General features: G+C 58.4%; 2 protein-coding genes across 2 annotated transcripts; one reads left to right on the top strand and one right to left on the bottom strand.

Moving 5' to 3' along the window:
* Window positions 1–975: 975 nt before the first annotated feature.
* Window positions 976–1,768, top strand: TIMM13 (translocase of inner mitochondrial membrane 13; the record flags this gene model as incomplete). Its single annotated transcript, XM_080712897.1, has 3 exons — window positions 976–1,095; window positions 1,184–1,252; window positions 1,432–1,768. The coding sequence occupies 3 exons, from the start codon at window positions 976–978 to the stop codon at window positions 1,528–1,530; spliced, it is 288 nt and encodes a 95-aa protein (XP_080569023.1). The 3' UTR covers window positions 1,531–1,768.
* Window positions 1,769–2,124: 356 nt separating this feature from the next.
* On the bottom strand, window positions 2,125–17,318 carry TMPRSS9 (transmembrane serine protease 9; the record flags this gene model as incomplete). The annotated part of the gene is made up of 13 exons (XM_080712778.1): window positions 17,160–17,318; window positions 15,060–15,231; window positions 13,483–13,757; window positions 12,232–12,368; window positions 10,498–10,792; window positions 9,441–9,612; window positions 7,469–7,740; window positions 7,082–7,218; window positions 5,322–5,724; window positions 3,639–3,810; window positions 2,765–3,024; window positions 2,561–2,697; window positions 2,125–2,286 (listed from the first exon to the last, which is right to left on the bottom strand). Exons 1-13 carry the CDS (start codon window positions 17,308–17,310, stop codon window positions 2,125–2,127), a joined length of 2,745 nt encoding a protein of 914 aa, XP_080568904.1. The 5' UTR covers window positions 17,311–17,318.
* Window positions 17,319–20,786: the final 3,468 nt, after the last annotated feature.

Genomic DNA, 20,786 nt, shown 5'->3' with positions numbered 1-20,786 from the left:
GGCGGGGAGTGCCACCGCCGCCCCTTGGCTTTCAAAGCCCCGTTTACTCTCATGGTGATCGAGTTCCTGGGCTTTTGTTCCCGGGAAGAGAGACGATCCTGATCCTTTACGGGTGGGCCAGGCCAGCTGTCCCGAGCGACTCCTCGGTGCCTCGGCCTCCCGGGGGCTCTGCAGTCGTCGCTGCCTCGCTGGCTCCAGGAGCCGGCCGGTGTGATCGGACCCTGGGCCGGGTGCCTGGCCAGCGCCCCCCAGCCTGGTGCGTGGACAGGCTTGCCCTGGGCAGTGTGCCGCCCCAGGGTGGTCAGCTCTGCTGCAGCGGGGAGGTGGTGGTGGTGGTGGTGGTCGACCTGGGTGCGGGGAGGTTGCCGGGGACTCCGGAGGTTGGGGCCTGGGGGCGGGCTTGGCACCCGGCCCCGACCCCGCTTAGCTTTACCCCTCCCGCGGTGTGCTCGGGCAGGGCTGCGTCCTGCGGCTCCGTGTACACTACAGACCTGGGCAGGCGACCATGTGGGCGCGTTTTGGAGCATTGCTGCCAGTTTGTTTTTGTTTTCAGATGCATGCCAAATGTGTTTTCCGCCCCTTCCATGGTTTGTAATATACATTTTATGACTGGAAACTTTTGTACAACACTCCAATAAACACTTTGATTTTAAGCGCTGCGTTCAATATTCTCTCGGGCCTTGCAAGCCCGGCCTACAGAAGCGGGCGCCTGGGAGCCCGACCCGCTTCTAGCTGTCTAAACTGACGCGAGGAGCTCACGGCTGGCGCCTGGTGCGCATGCTCGGGGCGGGGCGTGTGCACGGCGTCGGAGCGCCCGCGCGTGTGCGCATGCCCAGGGCGGGGCGTCGAAGCCACGCCCCGCGCGGCCTTGTGGGAGTTGCAGTCAGGGCTCCGTCTCCGTAGCGCCCTAAGCGGCCCAGCTTCCGGCGGCGCCGGCTCGACACGCGCGGCCGCGGCCGGGTTGACTGCGGAGCCATGGAGAGTGGCTTCGGCTCCGATTTCGGGGGCTCGGGCGGGGGGAAGCTGGACCCGGGGCTCATCATGGAGCAGGTGAAGGTGCAGATTGCCGTGGCCAACGCGCAGGAGCTGCTACAGGTGCGGGGGGCGCCGGGGCCGGGGCGAAGCGGCGGGGCCCCCGGGTGGGCGTCGCGGCCCGAGGCTGAGGCTTCGCGTGTCTCCCCAGAGGATGACGGACAAGTGCTTCCGGAAGTGCATCGGGAAGCCGGGGGGCTCGCTGGACAACTCGGAGCAGGTGAGACCCCGAGGAGGGCCGAGGCGGGAATCGCAAGGTCGCGGGATCGGGGCGGGGAGGCGTCTGCGCGTGCGCGGCCGGGGGCGGTTGGGGCGGTCTGCGCGTGCGCAGTCGCAGCCTGGACGGCCGCGGGGTTGGGAATCGACGGGGACTGAGCCGCGCCCTCCCCCGACCCGTAGAAGTGCATCGCCATGTGCATGGACCGCTACATGGACGCCTGGAACACCGTGTCCCGCGCCTACAACTCCCGGCTGCAGCGGGAGCGAGCCAACATGTGACCTGGAGGCGGAGGCCGGCGCCTGCGCGCTGCCCGCCCTGCGAGGATGCGCCCGCGCCGGACGATTGGGATCGAGTTTCTTGCCAGCGAACACAGCTCGGGTCGGGGATCCCTGTGCCTCCCTTAGCCCGGGATTCGGGGGCGCTGCCCCTGGAGTGTCCGGGTCACCCTGGGGTTGAGCACCCTTATTTGGACCGTGTTGGGGTGGAGGGTGATCAGGCCCCAATTGATGAGCCGTGGTGGACCAATAAATTGCCGACCTTGAAGCCAAGAGCGCAGTGGATCCCCACCCCCTGGGGGCCTTGAAGGAGGAGCCATCAGCCCCCTGCCCAGAGTGGGGTCCACCTCTCCTCTCGTGCCCCTGAGCTGCTTATTCGGGGGGAGTGTGCTCGGAAGCCAACAGGGAGCCTCGGATGAGCGGCAGCAGGCCGAGGTGGCCCCTTCCCTGCGGGGGTGCTCCTAGGAGGGGCCCTCGCACCAGGGAGGAGCCGAGCCGGGCGCGCAGGGCAAGCGGCTCTGTTTATTGGAACAAAACACAGCTGGCCCATCCCTCGGCCCCCGCCCACGTCCAGTCCACGCCTGCGGCCGCGCAGGCTCACTCTTGGATATTTTGTCTGATCCAGCCTCGCACCGCAGCCACGCGAGTGTAGACACCTGGGAAATGAGGCCGGCCGCAGCCGTAGCCCCAACTGGTGACTCCAGTTAGCACCCAGCGGCCAGAGGACTCCCTGCAGGCCAGGGGGCCCCCGGCGTCACCCTGCGGGGGGCAGAGGGCCAAAGGACGCTCAGAGGCAGCCCGGGGTGACCCGAGGGAGCCGCTTCCCCTGGAGTTCGGTGGGGCTTGGGGCGGTGCCCGGGATGGAACCCAAGGGCACTCTACCTCCGGGCGACACCGCCAGCCCTTTGGGCCTTGCTGAGTTGCAGGGCTGGCTTTGGATCTGCTGCTACTCCACCTCCCGAGTTCTGGGGTCGCGGCCCCGGTGTCTTCCCCGGGGAAGGGGCCCCGCGCCCCCCGCTCGGAGGCCACTCACGGAGCAGCTGTCCACGCCGCCCTGCGGGAAGCCGGCGCACAGCATGCGGCTGCTGATCTGCACCGGGTAGAAGCGGCGGCAGGTCTGCTCGCTCAGGAGCCGCACGGCGGCCTTCTGCAGCTGGCCGGCCATGGAGCCTGCGGGACGCGAGGCGGTGGGCCCGGCCGCAGCCCCGGCCCGCCCCCGCCCGGCCGCCGCGCCTACCTCCCTCGCGCACCGAGCCCCAGCCGGTGATGACGCAGCGCGCGCCGTCGGGGGGCCGCGCGGGCTCGGGCAGGCAGATGGGCCGCCCCAGGCCGCGGCGCACGGGCCCCGCCAGCTCCAGCAGCGCCACGTCGTAGTCGAGCGTGTACGGGTTGTAGAAGGGGTGCTTGAAGATGCGCGCCACGCGCTCCAGCTGGCCCTCGGCGCCGCCCAGGAACGGCGTGCCCAGGAAGGCGGCCCACTGCTTGGGGTCCCCGTAGCTGCGGGCACAGGCGTGTCCCCACACGGCCCTGCCATCTTTTTTTTTTTTTGGGGGGTGATACTAGGGATGGAACCCCGGGGCATTCTACCCTCGAGCGACACCCCCAGCCCTATTTTTTAGTTTGTTTTTTTGTGTGGGTCTGGGGATGGAGCCCAGAGGCATTTGACCTCCAAGCTCCACCCCCTGCCCTATTTTTTATTCTTTATTTTGAAACCGGGTCTCACTGAGTTGCAGAGGGCCTCGCTAAGTAGCTGAGGCTGTCGGCGAACCGCGATCCTCCGGTCTCAGCCTCCCGAATGCTGGGGTGACATGGGCGCGCCCCCACGCCCGGCTTTGCCCGTCTTAATAGGACAGAGCCGACCCTTCCTCTTAGGGGAGCCCGGAATGCGCTCAACCGGTGATCCCACCAGCGGGCCGACCTCCCCCTAATGGTTCTCTGACCGAATGCGGGGTCGGTGGCTGTGGGGTGCCCGCCCCGCCGGGCTCCGCAGGTGCGCGGCGACCCTTACCTGGCCACCCTCTTGCGCGCCCTGCTGGGGAACAGGCTCCCTACGCGGCGCCCCCCAGGGCCGCAGCCAAGGGGGAGGGAGGGGAGGGCGGCCGCGGACTCACACGTCGAAGCAGTGGGCCGCCGACAGCAGCCACCTCTCGGCCACCAGCACGGCCCCGCAGCGGTGCTCCCGGCGCCGCAGCCACAGGCTCACCTGCCACGGCCACTCGCCCCGGCCCGCCGCGCTGCCGCCCACGATCCTGGCCAGCGCCAGCGCGGGCGCCAGGCCGCAGCCTGCGGGGACAGGCGGGGGACGCTCAGCCTCCGAGGGCCCTGCAGAGCCCCTGACTGTTCTCAACTTACTTAGGAAACACGGCAAATTTCCTTCGCCTTGGCTGTGAGACAGCGCCTCCTCCTGGAGAGGCCAGACCATGTGCCCTCCACGGCCAACACCTCTCCAGGAGCCCAGCCCCCCCTGCCCCAGGGCCTTGGCACACACGGGGCCTGCTCTGAGGCTCCCTGCGCCCATCCCATACACGGCAAGCCTGTGAGAGGGAGAACAAGGCGTTGCTGGCACGCCCCCCTGCCCTCCTGTCCCGCCCCAGCAAATACTTGGGGAGAAAGGGAGGAAAGGACTTGGCATCCCTACCCAGCAGAGAGGGGGCTGCCAGGTTCCCCACCAGGGCAGCAGTTGGAATCCCCGGGCTGCCTGGACCACAACACCAGCCTCTTCTCCAAGCACTGTGTTTTGTTTTGTTTTGAGTACTGGGAATGGAACCCAGGGACATTCTACCTCTGAGATACACCCCCAGCCCTACTTTTTATTCTTTATTTTGAGACAGGGTCTCACTAAGTTGCACAGGGCCTAAGTAGCTGAGGCTGTCTGTGAACCTGGATTCTTCTGTCCCAGCCTTCTGAATGCTGGGATTACAAGTGTGTGTCACCATGCCTGGTTCTGGCTATGGTTACTATAAAGGTAAACACTCAGGCAGGCCAGCTTAGAGTTCACAAGAAAAAAGTGTCTCAGGCCGACACTTTTTCTTTCTTTTCTGGTGCTGAGGATTGAGCCCAGGGGTACTCTACCTCTGAGCCATACCCTCCCCCCAGCTTTCTTTTATTTTTTCTTTTATTTATTTTTTTGTGTGTGGTACTGGGGTGGAACCTTTTCTACCTCCGGGCTATACTCCCAGACCTATTTTATTTTTATTTGGAAACGGTCTCACTAAGTTGCTGAGAGCCTCACTAAGCAGCGGAGGCTGGCTTCGAACCTGTGCAATCCTCCTGTCTCAGCCTCCCAAGCATGGGGATTACAAGTGTGCGCCACCACATCTGGCTAAGCTCTCTTTTATTTTGAAACAAGGTCTTGATAAGTTACTGAGGGTCTCGCTAAATTGCTGAGGGTGGCCTTGAACCTGCATCCTCCTCTCTCAGGCTTCCAAGTACAGAGATGACGGGTGTGCGCCACTAAGCCCAGTTCTGCTTATGCATATCTGTGTGTGCGTGGTACTGGGATGGAACCCAGGGGCATTCTACCTCCGATCTACACCTCCAGCCCTATTTTTTAGTCTTTTTGTTTTTTTTTTAAACAGGATCTCACTGAGTTGTAAAAAGCCTTGCTAAGTAGCTGAGACTGTTCGCGAACCTTGAGCCTCCTGTCTCAGCCTCCCAAATGCTGGGAGTGCAATCGTGTGCCACCACGCCAGGCTTGAGAGGGTCTTTGCCACAAGTGGGTAGTATCCGTTACTCAGCCCAGGCAGCCCCACACGGGAGCCCGCCACCGCCCTCCTCCGCACACCTCTCGGTACCTGGTTGTTGGGAGCGGGTCGTGGTCTCGGGGGCGTCCGCAGGTGGCGTGTGTCCCCGGGCGCTGGTGCCCGTGGTGTATACAGTCGAGTTGGCAGGTTGGGTGGTCACCCCGCTGGTGGCCTCAGGGCCGGGGGCTCTGCTGGTGGTGACCCCCAGGGCCGTGAGGCCAGCTGCCGTCGACGGGGGGTGGCTGCTGGTGACTGGCGTCCTCACGGTCGAGGGGGGAGACATGGGGAGGGGGCCTGAGGACATGGTGGCCAGAATCCAGCCCTTCAGCCTGGTGATGCGCGTGTATACACCGGGTTTCTTAGCCTGTGCGCAGCCAATCCCCCAGCTCACGATCCCCGCCAGGTAGAACACGCCGGGGGTCTCCTCACAAGCCAGGGGTCCCCCTGAGTCGCCCTGAAAGAGAAGGACCGTCCAGGCCCCCCCTGAAAGGCCAGCTCGAGAAGCCCAAGGGCTGGGCCTCAGGTTGGGAGATCTGGCTTCAGACCCAGGCCAGGCTGTGGCCTCAAGCTGGCTGCTGACCCTCTCTGACCTCTGAGACACTTGCTTTGTTTTGGTTGTGGTCCTGGGGATTGAACCCAGGGGTGTTCTACCTCTCAGCTGTATTTCTTATTTGTTTATTTATTTACTAAGTTGTCGAGGCTGGCTTTGAACATGCAATTCTCCTGTCTCAGCCTCCCAAGTACTGGGATGACAAGCAGACACCATCATACCCAGTTTTTAATTTTGTTTTCCGAAAATAAAATGCAGAAAACTCCAGAAGAAAAATATAAAGCCAAGCTGGGCGCGGTGGCACGCGCTTGTCATCCCAGTACTTGTCCAGGGAGGCCTGGACAAGAGGATTGCAGGTTCGTGGCCAGCCTCACTACTGAGTGAGGCCCTTTGCAACTCAATGAGACCTATTTCAAAATAAAGAATAAAAAATAAGGCTGGGGATGAAGCTTGGAGGTAGAATGCCCCTGGGTTCCATCCCAAGTACAGAAGAAAAAGTATATATATAGGGCTGAGGGTATAGGTGAAGGTACAAAGCTCCTGGGGTCCATTCCTAGTTTAAAACACTGGATGTAATTCAGAAGTAGAATGTCCCCTAGGTTCAGTCCTGAGACAGACAGACAGATACACACACACACACACACACACACACACACACACACACACACAGCCAGGAATGGTAGCGCTATCCTATAGCCTGCAATCCCAGTACTTGAGAGACTGAGACTGGAGGATCTCAGCTTCAGGCCAGCCTCAGCTACTTAGTGAGACCCTGTTTCCAAATAAAGTATAAAACAGGTCTGGGAGTATAGCCCGGAGGTAGAAACCCTCTGGGTTCCACCCCCAGTACCACCAAAAAAATAAATAATAAAATAGGTCTGGGAGTACAGCCTGAATGTAGAAAAGCCCCTGGGTTCCACCCCCAGTACCACCAAAAAAAAAAAAGGTGATGTAACTCAGAGGTAGAATGCTTCTGGGTTCAATCCTCAGTTCCTCCGCCAAAAAAAAAAAAAAAAAAAAAAAAAAAAAAAAAATTTTTTTCACTGTACCATATGGCCCTAAAAGCTCAGAAATTCATAGAGGAAGAAGTCCTATTTTCCAAAGACGGCCAGAGCAGCCTCTCGCAGCTCTGAGGCCCTGGCGGTGCTGGGGGGGCCCCCAGGCGGGTCCAGCTGGAGCTCGCGGGCCCGAGCGCAGCCCCCCCCCGCGCGCATGCGCCCTCCTCCCCGGCCCAGGTCCCGGGCCCGCCCCGCCCGCCCACCTGGCAGGAGTCCACTCTGCCCTCCAGGAAGCCCGCGCACAGCATGCGGTCGGTGAGCGAGAAGTTGTACAGGACGCTGCAGGCCTTCTGGTCTATGATGCCCACCGACGCCTTCTGCAGAATGTCGGGCTTGGTGGCTGCGGGGCCGGAGAGCCGCTCAGCGGGGCCTCGCCGTGGTCCCCAGGACCGGGGAGGGGGCGTCCCTGGGGTCTCCCAGGACGCTCTCGTTCTTGGGGAGGGGCCTGGAGGCTAGAGCGAGGCCGGGGAGTATTTTCGGATCCCCGGGCCAGTGTGCGGCACCACCCAAAGGGTGGACGACCCGCCAGTGAACGGGCGGGCGATGCCAATAAAGCTTTATTGGCACGGCCAGGCCGCGGGCCGGCTCACCGTTGCCTTCGCGCGTGCTGCCCCAGCCCGAGATCACGCACTTGCGGCCCACCGGGAACTTCTGGATGGCCAGGGGCAGGCACACGGGCTGGATGTACTGGCCGAAGACCAGGGGCCGCGCCAGCTCCAGCACCGCCACGTCGAAGTCCAGGTTGCCGGGGTTGTAGCGGGGGTGCAGCGCCACCCTGCGCAGCCCGAGCTTCACGGGGCTCCCGCCCGCGCCCTGCAGGGACGCGGTGCCCAGCTGGGCCTGCACGCGCTCCGCCCGGGTGCTGCGGGACAGCGGCCTCAGACCCCGCCCGGCGGGGGGGAGCGGGACCCCCAGAGGAGGGAGGGCCGCAGAGCGGGGACCCCTAGAGGAGGAGGGCTGGGGGACGGAGGAGGGACCCGAGAGGGGGGAGGAACCCTTAGAGGAGGGAGGGAGGAGCCCCTAGCGGAGGGAGGGGCTTGGGGAAGAGGGAGGAGCCCCTATCGGAGGGAGGGGCTTGGGGAAGAGGGAGGAGCCCTAGCAGAGGGAGGGGCTTGGGGAAGAGGGAGGAGCCCCTAGCGAAGGGAGGGGCTTGGGGAAGAGGGTGGAGCCCCTAGCGGAGGGAGGGGCTTGGGGAAGAGGGAGGAGCCCCTAGCGGAGGGAGGGGCTTGGGGAAGAGGGAGGAGCCCCTAGCGGAGGGAGGGGCTTGGGGAAGAGGGTGGAGCCCCTAGCGGAGGGAGGGGCTTGGGGAAGAGGGTGGAGCCCCTAGCGGAGGGAGGGGCTTGGGGAAGAGGGAGGAGCCCCTAGCGGAGGGAGGGGCTTGGGGAAGAGGGTGGAGCCCCTAGCGGAGGGAGGGGCTTGGGGAAGAGGGAGGAGCCCTAGCAGAGGGAGGGGCTTGGGGAAGAGGGAGGAGCCCCTAGCGGAGGGAGGGGCTTGGGGAAGAGGGTGGAGCCCCTAGCGGAGGGAGGGGCTTGGGGAAGAGGGAGGAGCCCCTAGCGGAGGGAGGGGCTTGGGGAAGAGGGAGGAGCCCTAGCAGAGGGAGGGGCTTGGGGAAGAATGTGGGGCCCCTAGCGGAGGGAGGGGCTTGGGGAAGAGGGTGGAGCCCCTAGTGGAGGGAGGGGCTTGGGGAAGAGGGAGGAGCCCCTAGCGGAGGGAGGGGCTTGGGGAAGAGGGGGGCCCTTATGGAGGGAGGGGCTTGGGGAAGAGGGTGGGGCCCCTAGCGGAGGGAGGGGCTTGGGGAAGAGGGAGGAGCCCCTAGCGGAGGGAGGGGCTTGGGGAAGAGGGAGGAGCCCTAGCAGAGGGAGGGGCTTGGGGAAGAATGTGGGGCCCCTAGCGGAGGGAGGGGCTTGGGGAAGAGGGGGGCCCTTATGGAGGGAGGGGCTTGGGGAAGAGGGTGGGGCCCCTAGCGGAGGGAGGGGCTTGGGGAGAGGGAGGAGCCCCTAGCGGAGGGAGGGACGGCGGGAGGGGTGGGTCCCTGGAGGGGGAGGGGCTAGCGAGGGGGAGGAGCTCACAAGGAGGGAGGCCCAGGAGGGGGAGGGGCTTCGGGAGGGGGGCGCGCGTGGCTGCCCAGTGCCCCCCGCCGTCGCTGCCTGGGTCCAGCCAGGGGAAGGAGCCCCGGTCCGCTGCCCTGCTTGGGTCTCGCATGTCCTCCAGAAGCGCGGACCCCTCGGTCTCCTCTTGCGGGGGCTCGTGGGAACTAAACCCAGGGGGCTCCTACCTCGAGCTACACGCCCAGCCCTATTTGACTCTTATTTGGAAATAGGTTGATGAGAGGCTAGCTACTTGATGAGGCTGTCCTCGAACCCCCGACCCTCCGCTCTCAGCCTCCCAAGACCTGGGACCACAATCCTCTGGGCCCATCCGACGCCTGGTCCGACCCAGAGGGGACGCGGGGGGAGCCCCGCACACCGGCATGCACTGGGGGAGGCTGAGGCCGGAGGATCGCAGGTTCGAGTCCTGAATACCCGCGGGCCCAGTGCGGGGCGACAGCCTCGGGGGGCTTACTGGTTGAAGCAGTGGGCGGCGGACAGCAGCCAGCGGTCGCCCACCACGGTGGCCCCGCAGAAGTGCCTGGAGCCTTCCTTCAGGCTGGCCTGCCAGGGCACCTCCCCGGACACGGCGCCGAAGCCGCCCACGATGCGGGTGGGCTTCTCCATCGCGGGCCTGGCCCCGCACTCTGAGGGGAGGCAGAGGGAGGGAGGGGCGTCAGAGGGTCTCCCGGCCGGGACGCAGCTCAGCGCCTGGTTCCAACCCGGCCCTGCTGCATGGAGCCAGGGCGGCCTCCAGGGTCTCCTTACTGCATGGGTCAGCAGGTGCGGGGTGTTAGTGGATTAGGGGTGGCCGGGCTTGAGACCCTGTTTCATAATAAAGAATAAAAGCCGGGCGTGATGGCGCGCGCTTGTCATCCCAGCACTCGGGAGGCTGAGACCAGAGGATGGCGGTTCACAGACAGCCTCAGCTACTTAGTGAGGCCCTCAGCAACCCAGTGAGACCCTGTTTCAAAATAAATAAAAAATAGGGCTGGGGTGTCGCTGGGAGGTAAATGCCCTGGGTTCCATCTCCAGTACTGCAAAAAAGAAGGGCCTGGGGGTGTATCTCAAAGGAAGACTGCTCCTAAACTCAACCCCCAGTACCACAAAACAAAGAAAGAAAGAACTAAAGATAAAAAGGGATGATAAGGAGCCAGGCCTGGTGTTGCCGGGTGTGGTGGTGCGCGCTTGTAATCCTAGTACCTGGGGAGGCTGAGACAGGAGGATCGCAGGTTCGCGTACAGCCTCAGCTACTTAGGCCCTCTGCAACTTAGACCATGTTTCAAAAATAAAAGAATAAAAAATAGGGCTGGGGGAGTAGTTGGAAGGGAGAATGCCCCCAGGTTCCATCCCCAGCATATCTCACACACACACACACACACACACACACACACACACACACACACGAAATTGAAGATCCACCTGCACTCATGGCAGGCATCAATAGTCGATGACCAATCCCTTTCTCAGTGAGTGCTTTCAAAAGCCACTACCAATCAATCTGCTCCTGCACCCAGCCACCAGGAAAATACCTTGCAGGCTTGGAGGGGTGCCTGCATCCAGGGGAGCAGTGCTGGGGACCAGCGTGGGCCGAGCGGGGGTGTGGGGCGCGGGGCTCTCGGGGCTGGTGAGCCAGGCGGTGCTGGGGGTGGCAGGGGGCTCGCTTGACGCCGTGGTCACCTCTAGGATCCAGTCCCGCAGCCTGGTGACTCGGGCATAGACCCCTGGACGCCGGGCTTCTGCGCAGCCAATCCCCCAGCTCACAATGCCGGCCAGAAAGAACCTTCCAGAGGGCTCCTGGCAGACCAGGGGGCCACCCGAGTCACCCTAGGGAGCAGAGCACACCCTCAGCGTGGACCGGGGCTCCCCCCAGCAGCCGGCACAAAAGCCAGACCCAGGAACTGACTCGCGACCTCGCCCCAAGACCTCAAAGGGAGGCCGCTATCCAACTCAGGACCCCAGTTTCCTCTCCTGTGGAGACAGAAAACCAACCGGACAGTTGGACTATGGAATCCGTAAGATCGCTTTCAGGCCCACTACTCGCAGTCTAAAACCTGACCCAGAACGGCCTGGTGGCGCACACTTGTCATCCCATATTTGGGAGGCTGAGACAGGAGGATCTGGGTTCGCGGCCAGCCTCATCTACTTAGTGAGACCCTTGGCAACTTAGCCGGATCCTGTTTTTATTTTTATTTATTTATTTGTGGTCCCAGGGATTTGAACCCAAGGGAATTCTACCTCTGAGCTACACCTCCAGCCCTATTTTAAATTCTTTTTTTTTTAATTTATTTTATGGGTGCCGGGCTTGTAATCCCCGCGCTTGGGAGGCAGAGACAGGAGGATCGCTCAGGTTCAAAGCCAGCCGCGCGCGCTGGCTTAGGAGACCTTGTTTCCAAATAAAAATATAAAATAGGTCAGCTGGGCATGGTGGCCGCACGCTTGTAATCCCCGCACTTGGGAGGCAGAGACAGGAGGATCGCGCAGGTTCGAAGCCAGCCGCACGCACTGGCTTAGGAGACCCTGTTTCCAAATAAAAATGTAAAAATAGGTCTGGGAGTGTAGCCCGGAGGTAGAAGGGCTTCCAGGAACCCCAGTACCACAAAAAAAAAAAATTTATTTTATTGGTGCGTGGTATTCATACATCTTAGTGGGTTGCAAGATGGCGGTTAAATTCTTTATCCTGAAACAAGATCTCATAGACAGGCGTGGTGGCAGAGGCTTGTAACTCCAGTAATTGGGAGGCTGAGACAGGAGGATCACAAGTTTATGGCCAGCCTCAGCAACTTAGTGAGGCCCTATGAAACGTAGTGAGACCCTGTTTCAAAACAAAGAATAAAAAATAGGGCTGGGGGAGCCAGGCGTGGTGGCGCACAATTGTAATCCCAATACTTGGGAGGCTGAGACAGGAGGATCGCGGTTCGCAGAAAGCCTCGGCTACTTACTGAGGCCCTTTACAATTCAGAGAGACCCTGTATCAAAATGAAGGATAAAAAATAGAACTGGGATGTAGCTCGGAGGTAGAATACCCCTGGGTTCCATCCCCAGTACCGCAATAAATAAATGAGTAAATAAATATAAAAATTGGGCTGGGGGTAGCTTGGAGGTAGATGGCCCCTGGGTTCCATCCTTGGGACTCCCACTAATCCCCCCAAAAAAGAGACTCTGACGCCGGCAGAAGGGATCTGCGGCGGCCCCTGAAGCTCCTGGCCCTTGGCGCTCTGTCCTGGGGGCCAGGGCGGGGCGACATGGAGAAAGCAGAGACGCACCTGGCAGGAGTCCACCTTCCCGGCCAGGTAGCCCGCGCACATCATCCTGTCCGTGAGCGAGTGTCCATACAGCTCAGCGCACAGGGCCTGGTCCAGCAGCTCCACCGTGGCCTTCTGCAGCACTTCCGGCTTGACCACTGCCCCGACGGGAAAGAGGAAGCAAGTGGGGGGCTGGGGCCGCCCTGGCAGCCACTCTGGAGCCCGCGGAACCCCCGTCCTCGCCTCCGCTTCCCCAGCCGCGGGCCTGGCTGACACCACCCCGGAGACCAGCCAAAGGAGCCGGGGCGGTGGCGCATGCTCACCATCCCAGCATTCGGGAGGCTGAGACAGGAGGATGGAGGTCCGTGGCCAGCCTCAGCTACTTAGTGAGGCCCTCTGCAGCTCAGTGAGACCCTGTTTCAAAATAAAGGATAAAAAGCTCAGCACGGTGACGCACACTTGTAATTCCCGTGCTTGGGAGGCTGAGACAGGAGGGTCGCACCGGTTCGAAGCCAGCCTCAGCTACTTAGTGAGGCTCTCAGCAACTTAGTGAGACCCTGTTTCCAAATTAAAAAAAAAAAAAAGGGTCTGGGAGTATAGCCCAGAGGTAGAAAGCCCCTGGGTTCTACCCCCAGTACCATACACACACACAAAAAAAAAGAATAAAAAATAGGGCTGGAGGTGTGGCTGGGAAGTACAATGTCCCTGGGTTCCATCCCCAGTGCGATAAACAAACAAACAAATAAATACATAAAATAAAAGCCAGGCATGGTGGCACACACTTGTAATCCCAGCATTCAGGAGGCTGAGACCGGAGGATCGCGGCTCATGGACAGCCTCAGCTACTTAGTGAGGCCCTCCGTAACTTAGTGAGACCCTGTTTCAAAATAAAGAATAAAAAATAGAGCAGGGGGTGTAGCTCAGAGTCGAATGCCCCTGGGTTCCATCTCCAGACCCACCAAAAAAAAAAAAAAAAAAAATTTAAATAAAGCTGAGGGTGTAGCTCAGAGGTAGAATGCCACTGGGTTCCATCCCCAGTACTGCAAAAATAATAAATAAATAAATAAATAAATAAATAAATAAATAAATAGGGCTGGGGTGCAGCTTGGAGGTAAAATACCCCTGGGTTCCATCCCCAATTTTAAAAAATAATAAATAAATAAATAAATGAAAAGTCAGCCAGCGATGGCTTTGACAAATAGAGACGAGACTCCTCCAGTAGTAAGGCCCGGAGCCCGCGGCTCTCCGAGGGGACGCGAGGGCGAGGCTTACGGAAGTCCTCCTTGAGGTAGCCCCAGCCGGAGATGAGACACTTCTTGCCGGGTGGGAAGACGTGGCTGGCGGCCGGGAGGCAGGCGGGCTGGATGTTCTTGCCGAAGGGCAGAGGGCTGGCCAGCTCCAGCACCGCCACATCGAAGTCCGCCGTGTCCGAGTTGTAGAAGGGGTGTTTGCTGATCTGGACCACCCGGGCCTGCACGGTGCTGGCCTCGGAGCCGCTGAGCTGCGTGGTCCCGGCCAAAGCCACCCACTCCGTCGGGTCCTGGAACCTACGGGGGCAGAGCCGGGCCCTGAGCCCACCGGAAAGGGCCACGCGTTCCCCTGGCTCTGAGTTGAGGGGGGTCCCGGGGTGGGGCGGTTACGATTTAGACCATTACAGGTACAGTTTAGGAGTGCTGGGCGGCATGGCAGGGCACGCCCAGAATCCCAGCACTTGGGAGGCTGCGACAGGAGGATCGCACGGGTTTGAAGCCAGCCTCAGCTGCGTAGTGAGGCTCTCAGCAACTTAGTGAGACCCTGTTTCCAAAAAAAATAGAAAATAGGTCTGGGAGTATAGCCCGGAGGTAGAAAGCCCCTGGGTTCCACCCCCAGTACCACCAAAAAAAAAAAAAAATAGAGTATAAAGGCCGGGCGTGGTGGTGCAAGCTTGTCATCCCAGCATTCAGGAGGCTGAGACCGGAGGACTGCAGTTAGCAGGGAGCCTCAGCTACTTAGCGAGGCCCTCTGCAACTCAGTGAGACCCTGTTTCAAAATAAAGACTAAAGCCGGGCGTGGTGGCGCACGCTTGTCATCCCCGCACTTGGGAGGCGGAGACAGGAGGATCGCGCAGGTTTGAAGCCAGCTGCGCGTGCTGGCTTAGGAGACCCTGTTTCCAAATAAAAATGTAAAAATAGGTCTGGGAGTGTAGCCCGGAGGTAAAAGGGCTTCCAGGAACCCCAGTACCACCAAAAATAATAATAATAACAAAAAATAGAGACTAAAAAATAGGGCTGGGGGTGTAACTCCGAGGTAGATGCCTCTGGGTTCCATCCCCAGTCCTGAAAAAAAAAAAAAAAAAAAAAAAGCCTGGCGTGGTAACACAGACTTGTAATTCTAGTGCTTGGGAGGCTGAGCTTCAGCAAAGGAGTGAGGCCCTCAACAACCTAGCGAGACCCTGTTTCAAAAAAAAATAGAGAAAGCCGGGCGTGGTGGCGCACGCTTGTCATCCCCGCGCTTGGGAGGCGGAGACAGGAGGATCGCAGGTTCGAAGCCAGCCTCAGCTACTTAGTGAGGCTCTCAGCAACTTAGTGAGACCCTGTTTCCAAATAAAATAGAAAATAGGTCTGGAAGTATATCCCGGAGGTAGAAAGCCTCTGGGTTCCATTCCCAGTACCACCAAACCCTCCTCCCCCCAAAAAAAAAAGATAGGACGGAGGGTGGAGTTTGGAGGTTATTATGGCTCTGGGTTTAATCCCCAGTGCCACAAAAAGATAAAATAGGGAGGGAGGGAAGGGGGGTGAACAGAGAGAGAGAGAGAGAGAGAGAGAGAGAGAGAGAGGGAGGAGGGAGGACGCGGTGGCAGAAGGGCTTACTCGCTGAAGCAGTGCGCCGCAGACACCAGCCACCTGGCGCCCACCACGGTGGCCCCGCAGAAGTGTTCCGTGTTCTCCCTCAGACTCACTTGCCAGGGAAACTCCCCGGGGGCGGCGTCCGTGCCCCCCACGATCCTGCCCGCCGCGCTCCAGGCTGGCCGCAGCCCGCAGCCTGCAAGACACGGGTCGCCAGTCGGTGCCGGGCAGGGCCTGCGCCCCTGCGCCCCAGCTTAGGGCGCTCAGGCGCCCCCTCGCAGCTCCCGCTGCTCCTTCGGGGTCTCCAGCTCTGTAGACCTGTCGCCGTGCCTGAGATAGCTCACTACCTATTGGCCTGTATCACAAAACCTGAAAAAGAATCCCAAGTCTCGAACGCTTCTGGTCCCCAGCAATGCAGACAAATGAGAAGTGACATATAGACTCAAAGAACAAGATGACAGCTTTTGAAATATCCATAGCCAAGCCGGGCGAGGTGGCGTACGCTCGTCATCCCAGCATTTGGGAGGCTGAGACCTGGAGGATCGCGGTTCGCGGACAGCCTCGGCTACTTAGTGAGGCCCTCTGCAACTCAGTGAGACCCGGTTTCAAAATAAAGAATAAAAAAAAATAGGGCAGGGGGTGGAGCTCGGAGGTCAAATGCCCCTGGGTTCCATCCCCAGACCCGCAAAAAAAAAAAAAAAAAAAAAAAAAAAAATAGAAATATCCATAGCCGGGCGTGGGGGCGCACGCTTGTAATGCTAGCACTCGGGAGGCTGAGACAGGAGGATTGGTTTGCGGCCAGCCTCAGCTACTTAGTGAGGCCCTCTGCAACTCAGTGAGACCCGGTTTCCAAATAAAGAATAAAAAATAGGGCAGGGGGTATAGCTCAAGGTCGAATGCCCCTGGGTTCCATCCCCAGACCCACAAAAAAAAAAAAAGAAATATTCACGTTTGAGCCAGGCGTGGTGGCCCACATCTGTTACCCCAGTACTTGGGAGGCTGAGGCTGGAGGATCGCGGTTCGCAGACAGCCTCAGCTACTTAGTGAGGCCCTCTGCAACTTATTGAGACCCGGTTTCAAAATAAAGAATAAAAAATAAGGATAGGGGTGCAGCTCGGAGGAAGAATGCCCCTGGGTTCAATCCCCAGTATTGGAAAAAAAAATAGGGCTGAGAGTTTAGCCTGGAGTTAGAATGCCCCTGAGTTCCATCCCCAGTCCAAAAAAAAAAAAAAAAAATGCAAATATATACATATATATCTCTTATCCTCCTTATTAAATTTCCTTTTTTTTTTTGTACTGGGGATGGAACCCAGAAAGCGTCTACCTCTACGCTGCACGCCCAGTCCTTTTTAGTTTTTATTTTGGAACAGGGTTTCGCTAGACTCCTGGGGGCCTCACTACGTTGCTGAGGCCGGCCTTAAACCTGCAATCCTCCTGTCTCTCAAGAACTGGGATTACCCGTGTGAAGCACCCTGCCTGGATATCTGTGTTTCTTGAGTAGGCGTGAAGTCCTGCCCCTCCCTCATTTGTGCAATGACACATATGCTCACAGAGACACATGCGTGCACATGTATGTAGCCCACACGTATACATGGGTCTCAGCGGCCCAAATTTGACTGCACTTCTCAAACATGGCCACTAGAGGGCCTCAGTCAACCGAATCAGACTGTGTTGTCTCGAAAGACCCAGAGAGTAAAATCTCATAAATTGCCAAGTGTGGGGCGCACGCTTGTCACCCCAGTTGGGAGGCTGAGCCGGGAGGATCGCGGTTCGCGGCCAGCCTCAGCTACTGAGTGAGGCTCTCTGCAACTCAGTGAGACCCCGTTTCAAAAATAAAGAATAAAAAATAGGGCTGGGAGTGTAGCTCGGAGGTAGAATGCCCCTGGGTTCCATCCCCAGACCCACACAAAAAAAAAAACTAAAATTCTGTTCTTATCTTATTGCATGGGCTAAAATCGCTGGGAGTGGGGTAAGCTGTCTGCTCCTACAGGATTTCCTCTGCTCGGCTTGGGGGCGCCCCGCCCTCAGGACAGGGCTGCAGGCTGGGGGTGCCCAGGCCTCCTGCAGGTTGGCCCAGCCTTTCAGCCCGGCTTCTTTTCTCCGTTTGGTCTGACGCAGACCTACCGCAGCGCGCCTCGTCAGACCCGTCGGCGCAGTCCTGCCGGTCATCGCACTCCGGGTTCATTTTGGGCACACACTGGCCATCCCGGCAGGAGAAGGAGTTTTCTGGACAGTGGCCTGAAGACAGAGGACAGGCAAGTTCCTCACTTCGCATTTTTTAATTTTTTTTTCTATTTTTGCCGTACTAAGGATGGAACCCAGGGGCATTCTACCTCCGAGCTGCACCCCCTGCCCTATTTTGTCCTTTTTATTTTGAAACAGGGTCTCACAGAGTTGCAAAGGGCCTTGCTACTTAGCTGAGGCTGTCCTCCAACCGCGATCCTCCTGTCTCAGCCTCCTAATGCTGGGATGACATGTGTGCGCCACCGCGCCCGGCTTCTCTTGCTCTTGCTCTCTCTATATATATGTATATATTTTTTTTGGTGGTACTGGGGTTCCTGGAAGCCCTTCTACCTCCGGGCTACACTCCCAGACCTATTTTTTATATTTTTATTTGGAAACAAGGTCTCTTAAGCCAGCGCGGCTGGCTTCGAACCAGCGCGATCCTCCAGTCTCCACCTCCCAAGCACGGGGACTACAAGCGTGCACCACCACGCCCGGCTTGCTCTATTTTTAAAAGCGGTTTTGATATACGATGGTCCACCTAGAACCTCAGGTTCATGAGAATATCTCTTAGCCTTTCACTTCTCTGTGAAGAGCAAATTATTAAATTATTTTCTTGGAAGCCGGGCATGGTGGGGCACGCTTGTAATCCCAGTACTTGGGAGGCTGAGACAGAAGGATTGGGGTTCGCGGCCAGCCTCGGCTACTTTAGTGAGGCCCTGTTTCAAAATAAAGAATAAAACGGAGGGCTGGGGGTATCACTCAGAGGTAGAATGCCCCTGGGTTCAAGCCCTAGCACCACAAAAATAAATAAATTAATTAGATAATTAAATTAAAATAAATAATAAAATAGGTCTGGGATTGTGCTCAGAGGAAGACTGTCCTTTGGGTTCAATTCCCAATACAAAATAAATAAGCTGGGTATGGTGGCACACGTCTATTATCCCGGTACTTGGGAGGCTGAGGCAGGAGGACTGCAGGCTCAAGGATAGTCCTCGTCAGACTCTCAGCAACCTTGTGAGACCCTGTAATAATAATAATAAATAATAATAATAATAATGTAAAAAGAGTCAGGGGTATAGTTGACTGGTAGAGCAACCCTAGGTTCAATCTTCAGTGCCACTAAATTAATAAATAACAGGTGTGGTGGCTCACTCTTGTAATCCCCGCGCTTGGGAGGCTGAGACAGGAGGATCGCGCGGGTTCGAAGCCAGCCTCAGCTACTTAGTGAGGCTCTCAGCAACTTAGTGAGACTTTGTTTCAAATAAAATATAAAATAGGTCTGGGAGCATAGCCTGGAGGTATAAAGGCCCTGGCTTCCATCCCAGGGCCACACAAATAAATAAACAAATAACAGACCAAAAACATTTTCTCTGTCCTGCTGAGCGTGGACCAGGCCCTGGGCCTCCTCCCGATTCTCTGCTCACACGGGTATAAAATAATCTGCCTCCCTCAGGAGCGAGGTGCCCACGACAGCAGGGAATCTCGATTCTCTGTCCACTCGGAGGGAGCCTCAGGGGACCCGCCTGGGGAGAAAAACAGACCCCCAAAAAAGGTGCCGGAGAGTGGGAACCTACCTGATTTTAGCTCTCTGGCGCTGTCCAGCCCCTTGTGGCTTCCTAAAATAAACAGAGGAGGGGTCGCTGAGAGAGAAACAGCCCCCGAGACGGCGTCCTCAGCAGAGAGCCGGTGCCCAGCGCAGGGCTAAAGGTCACGGGCACCGGCCAGAGGGTCAGACTGGTGGGGAAGGACTGTGAAGTCCAGGACAACAAGCTCCGCCACACCTCAACAGATGCTCCAGAAACCGAGACAGGGCCCAGCGCGTGGCGCACGCTTGTCATCCCAGCATTCGGGAGGCTGAGACAGGAGGATCGCGGTTCGCGGCCAGCCTCAGCTACTTAGGCCCTTTGCAGCTCAGTGAGACCCTGTTTCAAAATAAAGAATAAAACACAGGGCTGGGGGTGTAGCTCAGAGGTAAAATGCCCCTGAGTTCCATCCCCAGTACAAATAACAAAAACAAACAAACAAAAAAAAAACCAAGATGGCGGCTCGGAGTCGTTCAGGGGGATAGCATATACAGAGCGGACCCACTGCACCGTATGACGGCGGAATCAGTTGGATTTCATGACACTACTCAGGGCAGCAGGCCCTTTGCTTTATTTCTGCATTTCTCCACTTGATCTGTGGGCCCACAGTTGACCAGGGGTGACTGGGACCGTGGAAAGGGGGAGCCGTGGAGCAAGAGGGGGCCACCCTGCAGCCCACGGTTGCTTTTGTGATACACTAGCTGACGTAAGAAGTCGTCACGAAAACCTGGTGACCACAAAGGGGAGTTTTGTTTTGTTTTGTTTTGTTTTTGCGGTACTGGGGATGGAACCCAGGGGCTTTTGACCTCCGATCTACACCCCCAGCCCTATTTTTTATTCTTTATTTTGAAACAGGGTCTCACTGGGTTGCAAAGGGCCTCACTAAGTAGCTGAGGCTGGCCGCGAACCGCGATCCTCCCGTCTCAGCCTCCCAAGTCCTGGGATGACAGGCGTGCGCCACCGCGACCCCCTTTGAAAACCTGACGTTGACTACTGCTTGCGTGGGTGCCCCCGCCAGCCCCCCGACGGTATCTCGGGCCACCACACACTCACCCGTGAGCTCAGCCCACACTATGGTGCCATAGGCAGCCACAGGGACGCCATGTTCCCCCAGCCTCGCCTGGAGGCCCAGCTGCAGCAGCTCCTCCTCCAGGTCCAGGCTCAGTGACCGGAAGGCTCTCAGCAAAAAGTGCAGCTGGAAACGCACGAGGACACTGGAGTTCCCATCGCTACGGGAAGGAGGAGAGGGCCTTGGAGAAGAAGGAGCTCCCCTCTGTGGGAATCTTTCCAGAACCTTCTAGATGCTTCTGGAATCTTCTACACTCTTCTGGAACCTTCTAGAACCTTCCAGATTGTTCCCGCAGAAGCCATCTCCCAGATATCTACCGAGGTCCCTCTAACCCATCAAAAGGCCCCTGACTCACCTGTAGCCAAGCACCGTGCAGCCCACGCAGCTGGCTTCTAACTCCGTCTCCCGGAAGCTACTTATAAACTACAACAGAAACAACACCGGCAGATGCTGAGGCCCAGAGCCGGAAAAAAGTTCACAGAGCCGTGAACTGGAAGCGGTGTACGGAAGTCATTCATTTTAAAAACAGTGCAGCCGGGCGTGGCGGCGCACGCTTGCCATCCCCGCGCTTGGGAGGCGGAGACAGGAGGATCGCGCAGGTTCGAAGCCAGCCGCGCTGGTTTAAGAGACCCTGTTTCCAAAAATATATATAAAATAGGTCTGGGAGTGTAGCCCGGAGGTAGAAAAGCCCCTGGGTTGGTTTCACCCTCAGTACCACAAAAAAATAAATAAATAAGTAAATAAATAAATAATGAGTGGACAGATACACAAAGCGTAGTTTCTCCATCTGCCGGAACATCACTCAGCCCTGAACAGGCTTTTCAGGCGGCCTTTAACGATGCACAGACATCATCCTCGATGAGAAAGCCAGGC

The sequence above is a fragment of the Muscardinus avellanarius genome, assembly GCF_963383645.1.
Source record: "Muscardinus avellanarius genome assembly, chromosome: 16".
NCBI lineage: Eukaryota > Metazoa > Chordata > Mammalia > Rodentia > Gliridae > Muscardinus > Muscardinus avellanarius.
Note: the sequence above shows the minus strand (reverse complement) of the source record. Positions and strands in the feature narration are given on the sequence as shown.